Here is a 21,733-nt window from a genome sequence, read left to right on the forward strand (position 1 = left end):
CAACCCTGGGTATTTTGGCTTCATTGTCTTGATATGTTTGTGTTTTCTTTATTATCTTCTTTCTTTAATTCCTCTCTTTTTCCTCTTCATTTCCCGGATTTCAGAGAGTCTTAGGTCACAGCTACCTGCCATCTAAATCTAAGTGTGAATTCCATTCAAATGCCGAAGAACTTTCAAATATTATACTGGAAAAACTAATGAATACAGTGGGGCAAGAAGGCTATGGCCTTTTCTCCCCTATTTGAGTTGCTTCTGAAGATACACTTACCTTGTTGATGAGTATAACTGGTCCTGGTCAAGTGCCTAGAGAATAGGGGACCTTATTTCCTTCTTCTTTTGAACTTTTAGCTGGGAAACTGGGATGCCTCACAGCCTACATCACAACCTTCAGACAGTGACTCTTCCTCTGCTTAGTGTCTTCACCTCCCAGCCATATTCCTGCCTCATGTCCACAACCTCAGTAATAAGGAACATGTACTGAGTATTTAGTATGTACCAGGTAATTTAAATGCATTTCTTCATTTAAACCTCCAAACCCTCTTATGAAGTAGATACTATTATTATTTCCTGGGAAAATGAGGTCACATGGTTTTCCTAAGGTCACAAGAACCAGAGCTGGGACTCAAATCCAGGTATGGTAGGCAAATTTCTTTTTTTTTTTGTCTTTTTGCCTTTTTTTTCCTTGGGCCGCTTCCGAGGCATATGGAGGTTCCCAGGCTAAGGGTCCAATTGGAGCTGCAGCCACCGGCCTATGCCAGAGCCACAGCAACACAGGATCCGAGCTGCGTCTGTAACCTACACCACAGCTCTGCGACCTACACCACAGGTCACGGCAACGCTGGATTCTTAACCCACTGAGCAAGGGCAGGGACCGAACCCGCAACCTCACGGTTCCTAGTCGGATTCCTTAACCACTGTGCCACGACAGGAACTCCAGGTAGGCAAATTTCTAAGATGGCCCCTCCAATGATCCTACTTCCTGAGGTATTCATGTCCTTGTGTAATACCCCTTTCCTGAGTGTGAATTGCTTCTTCTTCTTTCTTTTTTTTTTTGGAGTAGTATATGGAGTTCCCAGACCAGGGATCAGAACCAGGCCACAGTTGCGACCTACACCACAGCTGTGGCAATGCTGGATCCTAACTCTATGTGCCAGGCTGGGAATAAAACTTGCATCCCAGCGCTCCAGAGACACAACTATTCCTGTTGTGCCACTGTGGGAACTCCAAGTGTGACTTGCTTCTGATGAATATAATACAAGATAAATGAGGAGATGTCACTTCTGTTATTAGGTTACAAAAGATTGTGACTTCCATCTTGCTAATAGACTCTATTGCCTTCTCAGCTTACATGCTTTGAGGAAACAAGCGTATTGGAAAAGTTCACATGACAAGGAACTGACTCTTGTCAATAACCAATAAGGAATCGAGGCTCTCAATTCAAGGGCCCAGGAGAAATTGAGTCCTGCTGATGATCATATGAAAGAACTTGGTAGTGGATCCTTCTGCAGTCAAGCTGGCACTTTCCTGAAGTCTTGAACCAGAGGATCTGATTAAGCCATACATAGATTCCTGACCCACAGATACTTTGAGATAATAAATGCTGTTTTAAGCCACTAAATTGTGGGGTTGTTACATGACAATGGTAATATACCAAATGAATCCAGCTCCAAAAGTCATACTCTTCACAATGTTAGGCTGTTTCCCACTACTCTATCCTGTTTTCAAGTGTACAGTGATTTTCCGCCCTTTTTTGGATGGCCCCTGCATCCTCTAGGAGAATCCCTGGTTTGATAAGAGGTTTGTTTTTTGTTGTCTCTAATCTCAGTCAGTTTCAGAATCTAGAAGTTCAACACCTTTTTAGTCCCTTGCTGTTGTGGTTAAGGCAGCTGGGCTAAATAGCTAGATATGTCAACCTCTGGCAGCCCAGAGAATGCCCACTGCCTTTAGGATCAGAAATTTTTGTTGACTAGACTGGCTGAGTTGCTCTGCTCAAATTTTTCCTGAGTATTTATTCAAATTTGGACAAATATTGGGTAGATCAAGTCTTTCTTCTCCAGGTTCCTAGTTATGGCATTTGAAGTGTCGCTCTCTCCAAATGCTATATTCCAAACATATGGTAGTTATGTTTTGTTTTTGGAAGGCAAAGACTCAGATTAATGGACCCTTCCTGTGTCTGCTAGGCAATATCCAACTAGGCCAAGAGCTTGCAAACATGGAAACCTGAGCTGGGCTAATGAGGACTTAGAACGCACCTGTCTAATGGTGATCAACCCTGGCATCACATTAGAATCATCTGGGGAGATTTTAAAAGATAGGTACACCTGAGCTCTACCCCAAACCAATTAAATCCAAATTTTGGGGTGGAGGAGGTGTTGGATCTATACATCATGCTATGTGAATTCCTGTTTTCTGCTCTGGTCTTTTTCTCTTCCTTGCCTGTATGTACCTCATTTTGCCAGAAGTGTTCAGTTTAAAATGATTACCTTTTTTCCATCCTTCATTCAGTAAATATTTACAGACTGATTACTAAGGATTAGGCGCTATTATAGACAGTGGAGAGCATGAAAAAAGGCCTAGATAAGAACCGAGGTCTCCAGCTATTTTACTTTATGCTGTCTTTTTTTTTTTTTTCTTTATGCTGTAGTCACTAATTAAAATTTTGGTATGCCTTTTTTGTTTTGTTCTTTAAAGGAGGATGAGATATTTGTTTAAAATTTATTACTGTTATTTAAAAAATTAATTAATGCCCTTTTTTTTTTTTTTTGGCCGCACTTGAGGCATGTAGAAGTTCCCGGGCCAGGGATTGAATCCACGCTGCAGTTGCAGCCTGCGTCACAGCTGCCCAACCAGATCCTTGATCCCCTGCACCACAAGGAAACTTCCCATAGCCTATTCTTTATTGAAATATAATTGACATTTAACATTATATTAGTTTCAGGTGATTTGATATTTGTATACACAGGAAAATGATCACCCCAGTAAGTCTAGTTAACATCCATCACCATACTAATTTACAAAAGTTTTTTTTCCTTGTTAGAGTCCATTTAAAAAATTTATTTATTTAAAATTTATTTATTTTGGCTCTGCCAGTGCCATGTGGAAGTTCCCGGGCCAGGGATAGAACTTGTGCCAGAGCAGCCACCCTAGCCACAGCAGTGGCACCGCTGGATCCTTAACCTGCTGAGCTGTAAGGGAACTCCTAAAGTCCATTTTTTAATTGACATATAGTTGATTTACAATGCTATTAGTGTCAGGTGTACTGCAACGTGCGTCACTACCTCGTTAAATTATTACGGTAAGAATTCGGTCAGCTCCCTTAATGAAGTCTGACAGAAATTCTTCAATGAAATCAATCTGTCCTTGGGTGGGTGGAAGCCCCGCCCACGTGGGAGGAGCAGAAGGCTTCAATTCCCACCTCAAACAGGTGAGGGGGAAGCCCTCCCCTCTCTGTCTTCAAGTCTCATTAGTGGGAGGAGGTGTTTTCATTCTTTCACTAAGGAAAGCGGAAGGGGACTCCGCCTCCTACGTGCCAGTGGGGGGGGGCGGGGTCGGCGGACTGGGCGTGAGTTGATTGGCTGGGAGGCGGGGCGCCACGGGTTGGCTCTGTCCAGGCGCTTGCTTGGATGCCGGGTGGAGTGAGGGGAGGGAGTCCGGGTCAGTCTTGCTTCCTAGCGATGGCGCCGCGTTGCCGCGCCCAGTACCCGGCTTGGTGGTTGGTATTCACTGCTATCAGGAGCCAGCTCCGATGGTGAAAATTGGAGCGGGTCCAAAGGAGTGGTGGGAAGCTGCCTGCGACGGGACCATGAGGAGCGGCGAGACCTGTGGGGCCAAGAGCGGGAACAGCTGCGGCACCTGCTGAGAGGAAAGAGGGAGCGGCCGGGTGCGGCGGCGCGGGTGGGGCTCGGTGGAGGCTCGCCGGCGCCTCGGCCATGTCGCTGCTCTGCGTGCGCGGTGAGTGCGCGGACTGAGGGGAGGGGGCGGAGGGCGCTGAGGAGTCTCCACGAGCTTCCAGTGGGCGTCGGGTTACTGCCTTTTCCAAACTTCACTTCGCGTCGGTGCCTCAGGGAAGCTTTGTGTTAACTCATTTGTGAACACCTGGAGAATACTTTCTACTCTCTCTTGTTTTCCTCACGCGCTGAGACTGTTACCTCTCCATTCCGGTGGCCAGGTGACAGGGTTGTTGGCTGGCAGGCCCAGATCTTATTAAATGGTGTTTAGTTCTCTCCTTTGGCGAGAGTGGTCGAGCTAAGGACCGCGGATAGTCGGTGTCTATTCTTAGCGGGCAACCGTGTTTTATTTTCTTCCTTCCCCCTGCTCCGTAAAATCAAAGTCGGCTTAGTAGTAGGTTCTTTTTATTAGGCTTTGAACGCCTAGTGGTACAGCTGTCACATCCCTCCTTCCAGTCTGTTTCTTGGCTTGCACCCGTCTATTGCTTGTCTTTGTCCCCTGCTCCTTCCCTGTAGTCTCGGCTAAGACTATTCTCATATTCGACTTGGAAAGGTGTGTCAGCTTCTCTCCTTTCCGAGCAGAGCATAAGAAATATGATTTAATTATTTACTTCTATCAGAGTAACTAAGGTGAAGGCCTTTACTGGTTTTTCACTGAGGACGCTTGACCCACCTAAGAAGATAATTTAAGGCAAGAGCTTTGGGGTTTAAGGTGAGGCAAGGTGCATGGACTAAGTTTCATGAGGATAGATACTGCTTCTTAATGGTTTTTGTATTTCTGGCACCTAATAGTAGGAGCTCAATGCTAGTTTTGAATGAGTGCAGAGACTGTGATTTTAGAGATTATCTGATCAGAAAAAGCAGGGTTTGGCTTACCCATTGCATTTGATCTTGGGAAATTCAAAGCCTATCATATCTGTGTTGAACAAGATGGGATAAGGTAGCTTGGTTGTGAGTGAGGATTTATCCACAAGAACCTTTTCCTGGAACCTTTTACTGGATGGAGTTCATGCTTCTTTTCAATTAGAAGCACTGTTATTTATGATCTCTCTGTTAAGTGTTTGTTACAGCTTCTGCAAACACACAACTGCTTTCCTCTGTTCTCCTCCACTGTTTTGTTAAATCTGCATTAACCCAAAATGGATTTGGATATTTCCAGGGATTATGAGAAACACAGAATTTTTCTTCTTTAATCGTTGATTTTTCATTAATGAGAATTTTGCTTTGCCTTTAGTAAAACATTTTTTCTCAGCAGCTGGCAATCTATTTATTCCTTTAGATCCCTTCTGTTGAGTAGCTGGATTTAGGAGAGGTTGGGTTTTGTTTGCAGTGTCTCTTGGTCAGTTTAAATCTCTACTGCTGCACTGTTTACAGAGCTAGCCCTCATGAAAGATTCTTAAGGCAGGAGGACTATTAAACCAGCAATTCCTATTTAATTGAGTTTAAACTTCAGAGAAGGAGCTGCTCTGCTGTTTTCATTTGTTCTAATATCAGACAACTTTCATTTCTTAGAAATTTTGCTGTTTAGCTAAGCTCTTTGTTTTAGTGTTAAATAAGTCAAATTTCTCCTTTTGAGCTTGGAGGATTGGAGACCAGCAGGTCTTTGTTTTGGAATGTAGATCCTGAAGATGATTAATTACTGAAACAACTGGGTACATTGTATAGAAGTATTCATATTAAATGGCAAGGTGTTCATCCTGGGGAAACTTAGAGAAATGAATGTAAATAAATCTTTTTAAAATATTCCCTGCATTATATTTTGGCAGTTAGGAATGTTGTTCATATTCTGAAAGAAGCCTGTGTGATAATATTGTATAACAACTCAATTTTAGTTTACCTTGGAGTAGAATTGAATTAGAAACTTATCTTCCATGTAGTTGAAGTTCAAACAGTGTTAGCTTGATGTAGAAATTGGCAAACTGGTAATTGATTTAATCATCCCCAAATATCTCAATAAAGAAGGCAGTTTCTTCATCTAACCCTGTAATCGTGTGTTATTGCCTGCCGGTTTAGGGCTCTCAATAGTCTGACTCCAGCCCTCCTTTTTGGCTTCTGTTCTTTCCTGTCTTTATAAAGATGCTTTGCTCTAGCACTAAGTTTGTTCATTCCCACCTCATCAGTGTTTTACATTTGTACTTTCTGAAATAGTCTTTCCATGTTTTCCACTTATCAAAAGTGTATTCTTTTCCCAGCTTACAGGCTACTTTTGTTGTTGGAAACTTGCTCATTTCCTCAGCCCTCAGTGACCTTTCTCCTTTACACTCTCTAAACTCTTAAACTCCATAAAACATAAATTACTTCTGGTCTGAACAGTGCCACTAATTTGGCAATGAATTGTATATCTGCAGCAACTAGTCTTACACTATTATGCTCATGGGGACCTAAAGAAGATAAAACGCAGATCAGATCTGGAATTTTGTGTTCAGTCAGGGTTGAGTCTAAGAGGCACACTTAGAAACTGGAATTTCTTTTTTTCTCGTTTCTTTTTAGGGCTGCACCTGCAGCCTATGGAGGTTCCCAGGCTGGGGGGTCAAATCCAAGCTGTAGCTGCCGGCCCATGCCACAGCCATGGCAAGGCAGAATCCAAGCTGCATCTGCGACCTACACCACAGCTCATGGCAATGCTGGATAGTTAACTTACTGAGTGAGGCAAGGATTGAACTTGAATCTTCATGGATGCTAGTTGGATTCATTTCCGCTGAGTTACAATGGGAACTCCAGAAACTAGAAATTCTTCAGAGAAGAATAATTACAATAATGAAGGGCATGGAAGCCATTTGAGGAATTGAGAAGTTTAGTTTTTGAGAATATTTAAGAGGGAGAGGGCCGTAATAGTAGATGAAAATTGTCTAAACGGTCGCTCCAGGGGACAGAACTAGGACAAGTTGACCAGTGATTGAAAATTATAGGAAATTAGGGAGTTCCCGTCGTGGCGCAGTGGTTAACGAATCCGACTAGGAACCATGAGGTTGCGGGTTCGGTCCCTGCCCTTGCTCAGTGGGTTGAGGATCCGGCGTTGCCGTGAGCTGTGGTGTAGGTTGCAGACGCGGCTGGGATCCCGAGTTGCTGTGGCTCTGGCGTAGGCCGGTGGCTCCAGCTCCGATTTGACCCCTAGCCTGGGAACCTCCATATGCCGCAGGAGCGGCCCAAGAAATAACAACAACAACAACAAAGACAAAAAAATAAATTAAAAAAAAAAAAAGAAAATTATAGGAAATTAGGGAGTTCCCATTATGGCACATTGGAAATGAATCTGACTAGTATCCATGAGGATGCAGGTTCCATCCCTGGCCTCGCTCAGTGTGTCAGAGAATCTGGCGTTGCCATGAGCTGTATAGTATATAGGTTGTGGATGCAGCTCAGATCCTGTGTTGCTGTGGTTGTGGTGTAGGCTGGTGGCTACAGCTCTCATAACACCCTGAGCCTGGAAACTTCCATATGCCATGGGTGCGGCCCTAAACAACCAAAAAAAAAAAAAAAATATATATATATGAAATTAGATTTTTAACATAAGGAAGAGATTTAACAGAATTGTTATTGACAAATGGAATGGACTACTGATGAGGATTTTTTTGACGTGGGATATTAAAGTAGAGATTGGTAAAATGGATTTCGAGGTTGAGTGGGAAGTTTGACTTGAATCTTTATCTTTTTAGGAATACACCCACAGCATTTGGAAGTTCCCAGGCTAGTGGTCCAATCAGAGCCATAGCTGCTGGCCTACTCCAAAGCCACAGCAACGCGGGATTCGAGCAGTGTATGTGACTACACCACAGCTCAAGGCAACGCGGGATCCTTAACCCACTGAGTGAGGCCGGGGATCGACCCTTCATCCTTGTGAATACTAGTGGGTTTCATTACTGCTGAGCCAGGATGGGAACTAAGACTTGAATTAAAACAAACATATAAACAAACAAAAAACCCTTTTATAGAATTCACTTGGTGATTCTTCAAATATTTGGCACAGCTTTCCTCACAATACTGATAACATTTTGTTTCCATAGCAGCCAGTATCATACAAGCAACTCTAGTAAACTAAATCAAGGATTTTCTTTTAACTTTTGATGTCTTGGTGTTAGTGACTATTTTCTTTAAACAAACAAGCATTTTGAGAATTGAGTCTTTCCATATTTCTTTGTAATAGATGGTGTTTATAATTAAGTTATGGATTCCTCTTCCTTATTGGAACCAGCAATGACCACACTTGACTTGTTAAAAGAAAAAAAAAAAAACAACAGTTTTGGAAGTATAAAACAATATATGCTAACATATGGTTAATCATAGGAAATTGAGGAAAATTCAGAAAAATATAAAAAGGAAAATAAAAATCATGGTTCTATCATTCCCCCAACATCATTGATAAATTTTTTGTTCATTGGTTTCATTGTTATTCTTATAATTGGTAATATATATACATGATAAGAAATCCCATAGATATAAACTGTTGCCTTTGGAATGAGTAAGCAATGAGATCCTTCTGTTTAGCCCTGGGAATGATATCTAGGCACTTATGGTGGAGCATGATATTGTGAGAAAAAAGAATGTATGTGTGATTGGGTTGCCTTGGTATACGGTAGGACATTGTAAATGAGCTATAATAGAAAAGAACAAAAATGTTAAAATACAAAAAAGTAAACCAGTTAAAAAACAAAAGAAATCCAAACAATTTAGGATATGAAGTGAAAGGAAAAAGTTCTCCTGTCTCCATTTCCTATACTTACTCCCCAGAGGTAACTACTGTTTGCTTTTTCTTGCCCATCATAGAAATTTTCATTACATAGGAGCTTATAGGTTCTCCAATTGGATGTATACAGTATTATTCAACTTTTTAAAAAGCTTAATGATAAATATTTTCCTATTGGCTTATGTGAGTGTAAATCATTCCTTTTAATGGCTGTGGAGTTTTACTTCATTAGACAAGCATTCATAATTTAACCAGCTTCGTATTGATGAACACCCAGAATTTTTTTTGCTATTATAAATTTTGCCTTTATAAACTATATTTATAATGTAATTTTGCTGTTATAAACAGTACTACAATGAAAAGCAAAATCTTTGTAGATGTTTTGATTATGTTTGGAGTTCACCAGTCAGCTTTCCACCTGGACTTTGTGTGATTTGATCATTGCTGTTTTCTTGGCATGATAATTATACTTACCTGTACCCATTAGCAAACCCAATGCCTTATAATCTCTCAGATCAGTAGTCCTCCATTAGAGGCAGGTCCTTCACCTGCAGGTAATACTTTGTCTTACCAAAAAGATCCAAGACCTCAGTTCTTTTAAGTTTGACCTGTCATTTTCATGTGCTTTTCTAGTTTATCTTCTTTGTATTATTTAAAAACTATTTTATATACTGAAATTTATTACTTGTGTTTTAAAAACATAACAGTGTCACCAGTGATGAGAACTATACCAAGTCAACTTATGTTGTGACTCACCTTTAGGAAAGCTTATCATAATTTATCATTACATATCAGCCATCTTATTAACTGAAAGGATGCCTCTGGGAAACTCTTAGAAGGTGAACTCTGATGGACAATCAGAACACCTATTGATTGTGGGTTAATTCTAGCCTGGGGAGACTCTAGGGATAAATTTTGATTTGCTACCACTGTGGAAAGTAGGAATAGTAATGGTTTTTGGGTGTTGGAACAGATTGGTCAAGTTGCTTTCTTCTCATTATTTCTCCAACATTGTCATCTTTGGCATCAGCTAACTCCTTGTTGCTTGGTTTTCATCACGTCATGGTTCAAACAGTCCCTTCCCTTACAAGCAGACTTGCTGCTGGGTTCCTTTTGCTTAGCTATGGCTTCAGGAAGTTGATTTTTGCCTTGTCTGAGCCAGGCAGTGGTGAAGGGGGAAAGGAACAATTTCCTCTGCCACAGATATTTGTTGTCATAAATTGTGCTCTTCCTTATAAGCAATACATTCTGTAGTTTTTTTAGTTTCTAGAAATGGGATTTCTGGAAGCTGTACTCTTGAGGCCAACAGGTTGTTTATTGTATTTTACTTGTGCTAGGTATTTTAAACTTTACTATGTGAGTTTGTTTAAAGTTTGGGCTGTGTCTCATTAGTAAATATTTGTGGAGTACCATCTCTGTGCCTGTTTATGATACATACCTATGAGGTAGAAAGAGCTCAAGCAATCTAGATAGGTTTTAAAACATCTCCTTTCTTAGATAAACTCAGAATCTATTAGGACTATTAGATCTGTCTGGGATAGGATAAGCAGAGTAAGTTCCCGCTAGAGTAGGAAAATACTGCACTATTTTTTTAAGCTTTTATTATTTATTTTTTAACTTTTAAAGCAAGATTATTTGTTTGAGGGTGTTTTTATACATACCTTATAGTGGACTGTTTATTAAAGTTCAGAGAAAATTTGCTGTTTGTATATCATATTTTTAATTGGCTTATTGTATGTTAAGGTCATAGATCTGAAGTGTAGGTCTCAATGAATTATCACAAAGTGAGCACATTCATGTGACCATCACCTAGGTCAAGAAATAGAACACTACTAACACCCAAGAAGTCCACATGAACTCTTCCTCTCGGTCATTACTCCTCACATTCCCAAAGGAGAGATTGTCTGACTCCAACACCATAGAGGAGTTTAGCTTGTTTTTTAGTTTGTCTCTTTTTTTTGTTTGTTTTTTGTCTTTTGTCTTTGTTGTTGTTGTTGTTGTTGTTGTTGCTATTTCTTGGGCCTCTCCCTCGGCATATGGAGGTTCCCAGGCTAGGGGTTGAATCGGAGCTGGAGCCACCAGCCTACGCCAGAGCCACAGCAACGCGGGATCTGAGCCGCGTCTGCAACCTACACCACAGCTCACGGCAACGCCGGATCCTCAACCCACTGAGCAAGGGCAGGGACCGAACCCGCAACCTCATGGTTCCTAGTCGGATTCGTTAACCACTGCACCACGACGGGAACTCCTAGTTTGTCTTTTTTTTTAATTAATCCATTTTTTAAAATGTTTTTATGGCCACACCTATGGCACATGGAAGTTCCCAGGCTAGGGGTTGAATCAGAGCTATAGCTGCCGGCCTATACCACAGCCACAGCAACTCCAACCATACTTCAATTTAAAAAAAAAATTTTAAAACCTTTTTAATTATGGAGAATTTAAGATATATGAAAGTAGATAGAACAGGATAATGAATCTACAAGTTCCTGCCACCCAGCTTCAACATTTATGAGTTCTTTTTTCTTTAACTTCATCCAGTCTTCCTCTTTTCTATACTATTTTTTCTTTTTTATATTTTTTCTATACTATTTTGAAGCAAACCTGTATACTACATTTCATCTGTAAATATTTCAGTATGTATCTCCAATATCCAAATGTGATATTGGTTTTGCACCCCCTGCAAAACCAATATCACATTTTAGAAAATTCCTTAATTCCATTGTGTTTGAATTTCCAGTTGGTTCATAAATTTTACATTTTTTTTCTTTTTTACATTTGAATGTTTGAATCAGGACCACTGTAAGCGCCTGCTATTAGTTGATAGGTCATTTTATTTTTTTAAAATTTTTTTAGCTTTTTTTGTCTTTTTGCCATTTCTTGGGCCACTCCCAAGGCATATGGAGGTTCCCAGGCTAGGGGTCGAATTGGAGCCATAGCCGCTGGGCTACGCCAGAGCCACAGCAACACGGGATCCGAGCTGTGTCTGCAACCTACACCGCAGCTCACCGCAACGCCAGATCCTTAACCCACTGAGTAAGGCCAGGGATCGAACCTGCAACCTCATGGTTCCTAGTCGGATTCGTTAACCACAGAGCCACAACGGGAACTCCAGTTGATAGGTCTTTTTAAAAAAGTTATTTAAAGTGTATTTATTGGCCATGCCTGTGTAGATTGAACCCCTGCCACAGAAGCAACCTGAGCCACAGCAATGACAATGCTGGATCCTTATCTGCTGAACCACCAGGAAACTCCTTTATACAGTTTTTAAAGTTTACTTTCCATTTGCAGTTATTACAAAATATCAGCTGTATTTCCTATGTTGTACAGTAATCCTTGAGCCTATTTTACACCCAGTGGTTTGTATCTCCCAATCCCCAACCCTCTTTTGGCCCCCTCTCCCACCAAATTAGTACAAATTGTAGTTTGTTCTCCATATCTCAGCCTTTTTTATGTTATATTCACTAGTTTGTTATATTTGTTAGGTTCCAGATATAAATGATATTATACCGTATTTATCTTTGTCTTATTTTACTTAAAATAATGTCCTCCAAGTCCACCCAAGTTACTGCAAATGGCAAATTTTCATTCTTTTTTATGGTTGAGTAGTATTCCATTATCTATCATATCTATCCATCCACACACCACAGCTTCTTTATCCATTCATCTGTCAATGGACATTTAGGTTGTTTCCATGTCTTGCCAATTATAAATAGTGCTGCTGTGAGCATAGTGGTGCATACATCTTTTTGAATTAGTGTTTTTGGGGTTTTTTGGGGATATATACCTGGGAATGGAATTACTAGATTGTATAGTAGTTCTGTTTTCAGTTTTTCGAGAAAGGTTGATAGGTTCTAGATGTTTCTCTCTCTTTTTTGTCTTTTTAGGGCCAACTCTATGACACATGGAAATTTTCAGGCTAGAGGTCAAATTGGAGCTACGCCACAGCCGTAGCCACCGAAGCTCAGCAGTTCTGGATTCTTAACTCACTGGGTGAGGCCAGGGATTGAACCTGCATCCTCATGGATACTAGTTGCGTTTTTAACCCTCTGAGCCACAACAGGAATTCCTTATATGTGTCCTTTAATCTTTGAGGTTTCATTTCTCTCTTCCTCTTTTTTTTTTTTTTTGTCTTTTTAGGGCTGCACCCTCGGCATATGGAGGTTCCTAGGCTAGGGTCGAATCGGAGCTACATCTGCTGGCCTACACGACAGCCACAGCAACGCCAGATCCCAGCCTCATCTGCGACCTACACTGCAGCTAAGGGCAACACCGGATCACTGAGTGAGGCCAGGGATCAAACCTGCATCCTCATGGATGCTAGTTGGATTCTAACCTGCTGAGCCACAATGGGAATTCCCTCGTCAGTTTTTAAAAACAAACTTTTAATCCAGAAATAATTTCAGACTTACAGAAAAGTTGCAAAAATGAAACTACTACAGAGAACAATCATTTGATGGCAAGTACAGACATTGTGGCTCCCTACTGCCTGAATACTTCATGGTTTATTTCTCTAAGAATAAAGATCTTCTCTGATATAACCATAATACAGTTATTTCCCTTAGTAAATTTAGCAGTGATTTAATACTTTTATTTAATCTGTCATTTTTATTCCAATTTTATCAATTATCCCAATTGTCAAATGTCCATTATAGCTTCAAGTACAGGATCCAGTCTAAGATTTAGTATTACAACTAGTAAGTCATGTCTCTTTAGCTTCCTTCAATATGAAAGATTTTATAGCCTTTAAAAATATTGGCATGTTTAAAAAGAATACAACTCCCTTTCCTTTTTTAGTGAAATGTTTCTCATTTTGGGTTTGTCTGTTGGTAACCATCTTGGATTGGAGTACTGCATAATTGGGGATGTGTCCTTCTCAGGGTATCACATCAGAAAGCACATGATATCTGTCTCTGTCTAGTGATGTTAATTTTGATTACTCAGTTAAATAGTGTTTGATTTGTCTCCTGCTTCTTCTCCATTCTCCTGCAACTAATAAGCACCTTGTGGGAGACACTTAAAAACTATTTAAATATTTTGCCTAATAGGATTATTGTGAAGATTAAACAAAAATAATGTACGTATCTGAGTGTCTGAGACAGTGTCATCCAAACAGGTTTGTTAAATTTGAATCTCCCTAACTTGATGAAAGCACTGCTTTAAGTGTCTATAATCCTGGTGACAATGTGTGGTTTAGATTAAGTGGGGGAGAAAATAGAAACCCTTAAATTATAGCAGGGGTTATTTATTTATTTATTTATTTATTTATCTTTTTTGCCATTTCTTGGGCCGCTCTCACGGCAGACAGAGGTTCCCAGGCTAGGGGTAGAATCAGAGCCATAGCCGCCGGCCTACACCAGAGCCACAGCAACTCGGGATCTGAGCCACATCTGTGACCTACACCAGAGCTCACGGCAACGCCGGATCCTTAACCCACTGAGCAAGGCCAGGGACCCAACCCGCAATCTCATGGTTCCTAGTCGGATTCGTTAACCACTGAACCACGACAGGAACTCCATAGCAGGGGTGATTTAGATTGAACATAAATGAAAACTTTTTTGATGGGGTTTTAACTGTCACAGGAAAGCAGTGGAGTCCATTTTCTTAGGGCTATTGAAAAATAACTTATTTCCTTCTGTATAGAATACTTAGGTATAGCTGCTCCTGATGAGGAAAGTTAGATAACCAGTTTTTGTATTTCCTGCTTTGTTGTGATTCTTTCTCTGATTACTGAGAAACAAAATAAAAATATTATCATGAGGTAGAATTTTGTGTTCACCTGCAGAAAGGAAGTTGTTTCATTTTTCTATTTATCTTCAGTAAAAGTGAGCTGTTAAGAGTTCCCATTGTCACTCGATGGGAGAGACCTGACATAGTCTCTGTGAGGATGTGAGTTTGATCCCTGACCTCGCTCAGTAGATTAAGGATCCAGTGTTGCTGTGGCTGTGGTGTAGGCCCCAGCTGCAGCTCCTATTCAACCCCTAGCCTAAGAACTTCCATATACTGCAGGAGTGGCCATAAATGGAAAAAAAATGAGCTGTTAATTGTCAGATGTAATCTCTAAAAGCCAACTATCCACTGAACATTTGAGAGAGGCCTATGACATCAAATGAAAAAGAGTCATCAGGGCTTCTTTTTTGTGCTAGTGAACCCCTTAGTGATAAAACATGGGATAAAAATACAAGAGAAAGTTTGTGCTAGGGTGTATGTATATAAACTATTTTCTCCTAAGTAATTATATAAAATAGGGAAAAATCATTCTTAATCATTAGGAAATAGAGATCACCAAAAAGAAAAATCTTTTTTTTTTCTTTTTGCCTTTTCTTGGGCCGCTCCCGCGGCATATGGAGTTTCCCAGGCTAGGGGTCTAATCGGAGCTGTAGCTGCCAGCCTATGCCAGAGCCACAGCAACTCGGGATCCGAGCCGCGTCTGCAACCTGCACCACAGCTCACGGCAACGCCGGATCGTTAACCCACTGAGCAAAGCCAGGGATCGAACCCGCAACTTCATGGTTCCTAGTCGGATTCGTTAACCACTGCGCCACCACGGGAACTCCGAAAAATCTTTTTTTAATATTACTCCTTCTGTTTTTTTTTTATTTTTAAAAGTTTTATTAAAATGTTGATTTACAATGTTGCGATAATTTCTGCTGTACAACAAAGTGATTGAGTTATACATAGATTATCATAGAATATTGTGTAGAGTTCTATATAGCAGGTCCTTGATGGCCAGTCATTACATGCACCACAGTGTGCATATGCCAATCCCAAACTCCTAGGCTATCCTCACCCCTACCCCAACCTGTCTTCTTTGGTAACCATAAGTTTGTTTTCAGAGTGTGTGCATCTTTTTCTGTTCTGCAAATAAGTTCATTCATTCCTTTTTAAAATTTCTATGTATAAGTGATAGCATATGATGTTTTATCTTTCACTGATTTCACTTAGTATGATAATCCCTGAGTCTGTGCATTTTGCTACAAATGGCATTATTTCATTCTTTTTTATGGCTGAGTAATGTTCCATTGTATATATGTACGACGTTTTTATGCATTCCTTTAACAATGGACATTTATGTTGTTTCCATGTCTTGGTTATAGTAAATAGTGTTGCAGTGAGCATTGGGGTGCATGTCTCTTTTTGAATTACGGTTTTCTTGGGATATATGCCCAGGACTGAGTGCTTCCACTTGTTCTCTTTCTGTGTTTAGTATTTAGTACTTATTTGGGACTGTGAATAACAAATAGGCCTGTGAATTGTGTTAAGGTATTAATTTTCTCTTGAAATTGTTAGCTTTAGTAATTTCTATAGTGTTTTAACTATGAGTGCTAGGAGAAGAGGCTAGAAGGGAAGGTATACTTAGGAACCAAGGAGGGACTGGGCAGTGGGAGGGTAATTGCTTTTACATGGGATTGAAAGTGGGATAAAGATGATTCAAAGGGCTATCTCACTTATGATTTCTATTAAGAGCCACATTTGTAGAGGCTTCATCTGCGAATGGATATGGGAAATCTGCTTGCCAAGGAGAGGGAGGTAAATGATACAGATATAAATGTCTGTCCACTTGTGCACATGTCACTCCTTGGATTGACACTCTGCTTTTCTAATTTTTTTTTCTTTTTTTGGCCACACCATGGCACATGGAACTTCCCTGGCCAGGGATTGAACCTGTGCCACAGCAGTGACTCAGGGTGCTGCAGTGACAATGCCAATCTTTAACCTCCTGTGCCACAAGGAGGTCTCTGCTTTTATAATTTTAAACTTTATCAGCTATCTTATTATGTTACTTCAGTCTGTCTTTCTGGCTTTTGTTTTTACTAATGCAATATGGATAGATGTTGAAAGTTTTGTTTTTACTAGTGCAATATGGATAGATGTTGAAAGTTTTGGTTTCAGGCATACTTGAGGTGGTAAATATATCACCTCCACTGCTTATAAGTTGTATTTACTTATATATGTTACTTAACCTCATTGAAACTTAATTTCTACATCTCTAAAATTTGTGCATCCATTCAAGTATTTATGAAGCGCCTACTCTTTTTTTTTTTCTGGTCTACCTCATGGCATATGGAGTTCCCGGGCCAGGGGTCAGATCTGAGCTGCAGTTTTGACCTTTGCTGCAACTGTGGCAACACTGGATCCTCTAACCCACTGTGCTGGTCAGGGAATCAAACCTAATTACAACTAGGAGAAGAGTCCAGCCATGATTTGTGCTGCAAAGGAGAATACATGTTGTTATGAGACCGTGTGACAGTGAAAGTTACCTACCAGGTCAGAGAAGCACTACCTAATGAAGTGGAGATTGAACTGAGAACTAGAAAAAGAGGAGGACTTAGTGAGGCAGGGAAAGAGAATATTCTAGGCAGAGGAAATAGTATAGGCAAAGGCCTTGTGATGAAAAGGAGGAGATGAAAGAAGGCAAATATAGCTTCCCAGAGAAAGGGATCTAGACAAGGGAGATAGGTAGGGCCCAACCAAAATGCCTTGCAGGCCGTGTTAGCGTGGAAAGTTAATGGGAATGACACTGGCGGGAGGGGGCAGAGAGATAAAAACTAAAGCACGGGATTTGCAATTGGATTTGCACAGAAAACTTTTGGCAAACCCCTTGACTGTTAAGCCACAATTAAGTGAAATGTTACTCTCTTTTCGGTGTACCTCAGAGTTGAGAAACTCTAAATGAAATCACGTGTGTGAAATTCCTTTGTAAGCTATGGTAACTTTTACTCTGGGATAGTCCCTTTTTTCTCTCTTTATGGAGGCTTAAATATTCTGAAACCTGTAAACAAAGAGGATGTTATCACTTCCATAAACATTTATTGAGCACTTAGCTACGGGTGAGGCATTGAACTAGTCACCCTGGGTATATAAAAATGAGTAAGAAATAGGCCTTGCCTTCAAGAAACCGAGAGCCAAGATGGAGGCCCCAGATGGAAACTGGAGCCATACATAAAATAGTTTGCAAGATACAGTTTGGTAATTTCTAAAGTAGAGGCACAAAATAAAATGGGTGCAGAGATGGAGTGTTAAACTTCTTGAAAGATGGGAAAGGCCTCAGGTGGGAGAGGCAGAGGAAGGAGGTAGAAGTGGATCAGGTTTTTCTTTTTTCTTTCTTTTTTCTTTTTAGGGCCACACCTGCAGCATATCGAAGTTCCCAGGCTAGGGGTCAAATTAGACCTGCAGCTGCCTGCCTATGCCACAGCAATGCAGGATCCAAGCCGCATCTGCAACCTGCGTGATAACTTGTGGTAGCAGTGGATCCTTAACCCCCTAATTGAGGGTTCTTAACCCACTGAGCCACATCAGGAACTCCTTTTCTTTTCTTTTCTTTTTTTTTTTTGAGCTGCAGAAACATTTTAAATATTTGATCTTGCAAGTATATGTAACAGTATCTGTAGGATATTCTGCTTATTGATTGATTGATTGGTTTACAATGTTTTAGGTGCAGGTTTTTCTTTAAGGTGTCATTAATTGGGATAGGAAACAAAGAATAATAGCTTCTGGGGATTTGATGATTGTGGTTTAGAACTTGTTAAATTTGAGGTGCTGTGAGTCTGTCCCATGTGTTACAGCTAGAAACATGACTTGAGAGATGAGGCTTAGAGGTGTAGACTTGGTCTGCTCTTTGTGGATATTTTGGGTAGAGGAATGGTGGCAGGGTAAACATTTACCTAGTAGCACCATCATAATATACTGTACCTCATCAACTGCTTCAGGCATTGAAAGAAGCATCATTTTATGTACCATTAAGAAAAAGATACTATTGATTGAATTATGACATATCATTGATTGGAAGATGCATTTTGATTTCAGTTGTTAAAATATGAGAAAATGTCCTACCATCTTAGAATCAATGAAATACTAAAGCTAATGTTTAATGAGCCTTTACTCTTTGCCAAGCTAATAAGCAGATATAGGTTAATAATTTAATTCTCAAAATAAACTTATTATTCTCATTTTACAGATGAAGGCACTAGGTCCACATAAGTTAGTTGATTTAGATTTTTCTGCCTAACTGTAAAATATAAAATTCAAAATAATATAGGAGAGTGCTTTGTAACAAGAAAAAAAGCCTTATTTTATAAATAAAGTTTAGGGGAAGATGGCTTTATGCATTTTTGGCTGTGAATCAGAGTTTCACTGAAGCTGTGGTTTCTGTTTGTTTAGGATGTATTCAGGGGCAATATTACAGCAGGTGTTCTGTAGACTGGAGAGTTCATTATGACTCCAGTTTAATAGTGTTCACAACTTAAATCTCTCTTCCCCTGCCCCCTTGGGAGGACATGCAGTGTAATGGAAAAATCCAGGATTTTGGATTCAGGAGAACTGTTAGGAGTCTCACGAGATAATGACTAAAAATCTTTGTATAAGCCTCTTCACTCAAGAATCTTTTGTCAAATGGGAAAATCATGGACATAGAGAACAGACTTGTGGTTGCCAGGAGGGAGGAGGAGGGAATGGGAGAGAATGGGAATTTGGGGTTAATAGATGCAAACTATTGCCTTTGGAATGGATAAGCAATGAGATCCTGCTGCATAGCACTGGGAACTATGTCTGGTCACTTGTGATGGAGCATGATAATATGAGAAAAAAGAATGTATACGTGTATGTGTGACTGGGTCACCTTGCTGTGCAGTAGAAAATAGAACACTGTAAATCAGCTATAATAAAAAAATTATAAAAAATAAAAATTTACTACATAAAAAAAAAGAATCTTTTGTCAAATGGGAAAGATAATACCTGTGCCAGTTATCACTGGGAGTGAGGGTCAAATTGATGGTAAATAGGAAAATACTCTGCAGCTTAAAAAAAAAGAAAAAGAAAAAAGATTTAGACAACACAGAGTGGTAGGTATAATTGCTCTAAAAAGTTTAGGAGTTTAAAAAAGTTTACTATTCATAAAGTCTCACCTAAGATATAAAACATACTTTGGAATTAACTGGGCTTCCACTGAAATATAGGCACCTCTCATAAAGGTAATCATTATGAAAGAAAGGTAATCATTATCTTGGGAAATTATATACCAAGTCAACTTAAGAGGTAAAACTGTAAACTTTCCTAACTTAGCTGGGTCTGGCAAAGTGCTGGTCTGTTGTCCTTAGGTAACTGATACTTGTAAATTGTTAATAGCTAGTTTTGAATATATCTGACAAGAGAACTATTATGTTGGTACATGCATTTAATGTATGTGTTAGTTTTTGTTGTGGATTCAAACAGGAGTTTAATCAAGAGGCTAAAGTTCAGTTTGTTCTGTGCTCTCCATGTAGTTAACCTAACAGGTCTTAACTGTTCTCAGCTGAAGCACAATACAGCCTTAAAGAATACATATAAGGCGTTAGTTACTGTGTACACTACCTTATGTTGCTCATGAAGATGAAATAGATGGGGTCCATTCTCAAACAAGTTTGCATTCTTAACAGGGAAGACAGATAGGAGAGAATGTAGTTGTGATAGAACAGGATATGATAAGTGACACTGTAGAGGACAACTGAAATAGAACAGATTTCATCTGGGGAATGGTAGGGAAAGCTTTGGTGATGATTTTTCTCCTCATTATAAGAGTGATATATGTACACTTAAAATTTCTTGGAAAATAAATCAAGAGAAAAATTAAAATTATAATTCTCCTTGTCTTCTCTGTAGTGTGTATGTGTGTATCAACTTTTTCTTTTACATACAATTGCATCATACTTTATCCTGATTTCTTTTATCCTGATTTCTTTTTCCTAGTGGACTATTATCATACAGAGTAGAATTTGACAAGGCCTCTCTGAGTTTCTGTCTTTAATTTTTGGAAATTGGAAAAGATTTACAAAAATTTTTTTCTTTTATTTTTAGAGTTGCACCTGTGGCATATGGAAGTTCCCAGGCTAGGGGTCCAAATTGGAGCAGTAGCTACCAGCCACGTAGTAGCTATGCCACATCTGTGACCTACACCACAGCTCACAGCAACGCCGGATTCTTAACCCACTGAGTAGGGCCAGGGATTGAACCCGCATCCTCATGGGTACTAGTTGGCTCATTTCTGCTGAGCCACAACAGACACTCCAGAAAGGATCTTGTAGAAACATCTAGCAAACTAAACCTGTAGTAAACTAAGAATTGCCATGTAATGATTCGTTTGAAATTAAGATAGTAGTTTGTAAGCTATTTGAAAATGTGTATGAAAAAAACAAAACAGAGAAGGAAGGGGATGTATTAATTGCTGCATCAGTAATTCCAGTCTGCTTACAGTTAAGAGATCACTATAATGAAATCATAGTAAATCAGTGAAATGAAATGACACCAATATTTGATATTGAAGGAGTCATTGCAGACATGTCCTTGAGGTGTCAGTATCTGTTGCTTTGGTTGGAATGATCCATACATTTCTTTCTTCCTTTTTTGGCAGGGGGGGGGGCTACAACTGGGGCATATGGAAGTTCCCAGGCTAGCGGTTGAGTTAGAGCTGCAGCTGTCAGCCTGCGCCACAGCAATCACAGCTCACGGCAATGCTGTATCCTTAACCCACTGAGCGAGACCAGGGATGAAACCAGCATCCTCATGGATACTGGTTGGCTTCTTAACCTGCTGAGCCTCAGCGGGAACTCTCTGATACAGCTATTTCTAGCAGATTTCCAATCTAAAGTCACTTAAAACCTCTGTTCTCCTTCCAGGGTGTTTATAGTGTTTATAGGTATTTCTTGCTATGATCTATAAATGGTTTTTTGATAATGTTCAGAAAACTTGCTCTCTACCTTTCTTGAGATCTAGTTCTATATTTTTTGTTGTAGCTGGAGAAGGGAGGTAAGTAATTAAAAACTATATACCACGTGTGTATACGTGTGTGTAAATAGACATACACGTATACTAATGACTTGAATTCTAGCATTTAGCTAGTTTTAGATAGCTCAAACAAGACTAGAGAATCTTTGACATAATAATAATGCTCCATAAACATATGATTTGATTTAGTGTATATATGTATCAGCTGTCTGTCAGCAGTTAATAACCTGTGAGCTTCCCTGTGGGATATTTAATGGATTTTAATAAAGACCAAGAACTCGTTATGATTTATGTGCAAGATAAAACATTTTACTATAATGGTTTTATGTATTGAAGTTAAAACATT

At 39.7% G+C, this 21,733-nt stretch overlaps 1 protein-coding gene across 5 annotated transcripts in view; it reads left to right on the forward strand.

Moving 5' to 3' along the window:
• Positions 1–3,607: 3,607 nt before the first annotated feature.
• UNC13B (unc-13 homolog B) overlaps positions 3,608–21,733 on the forward strand; it is a 240,564-nt gene continuing 222,438 nt past the window's right edge. For 2 of the 5 annotated variants that reach the window (XM_047767851.1, XM_047767852.1), the window contains exon 1: positions 3,616–3,951. In XM_047767851.1, coding sequence (XP_047623807.1) covers positions 3,930–3,951 — 22 coding nt within the window. In that variant the 5' untranslated portion in view covers positions 3,616–3,929. Of the gene's footprint in view, positions 3,952–21,733 lie in introns of all 5 variants that reach the window. The other 3 variants (XM_047767853.1, XM_047767854.1, XM_047767856.1) reach the window with 2 other exon arrangements.

Source organism: Phacochoerus africanus, chromosome 2 (genome assembly GCF_016906955.1).
Source record: "Phacochoerus africanus isolate WHEZ1 chromosome 2, ROS_Pafr_v1, whole genome shotgun sequence".
NCBI lineage: Eukaryota > Metazoa > Chordata > Mammalia > Artiodactyla > Suidae > Phacochoerus > Phacochoerus africanus.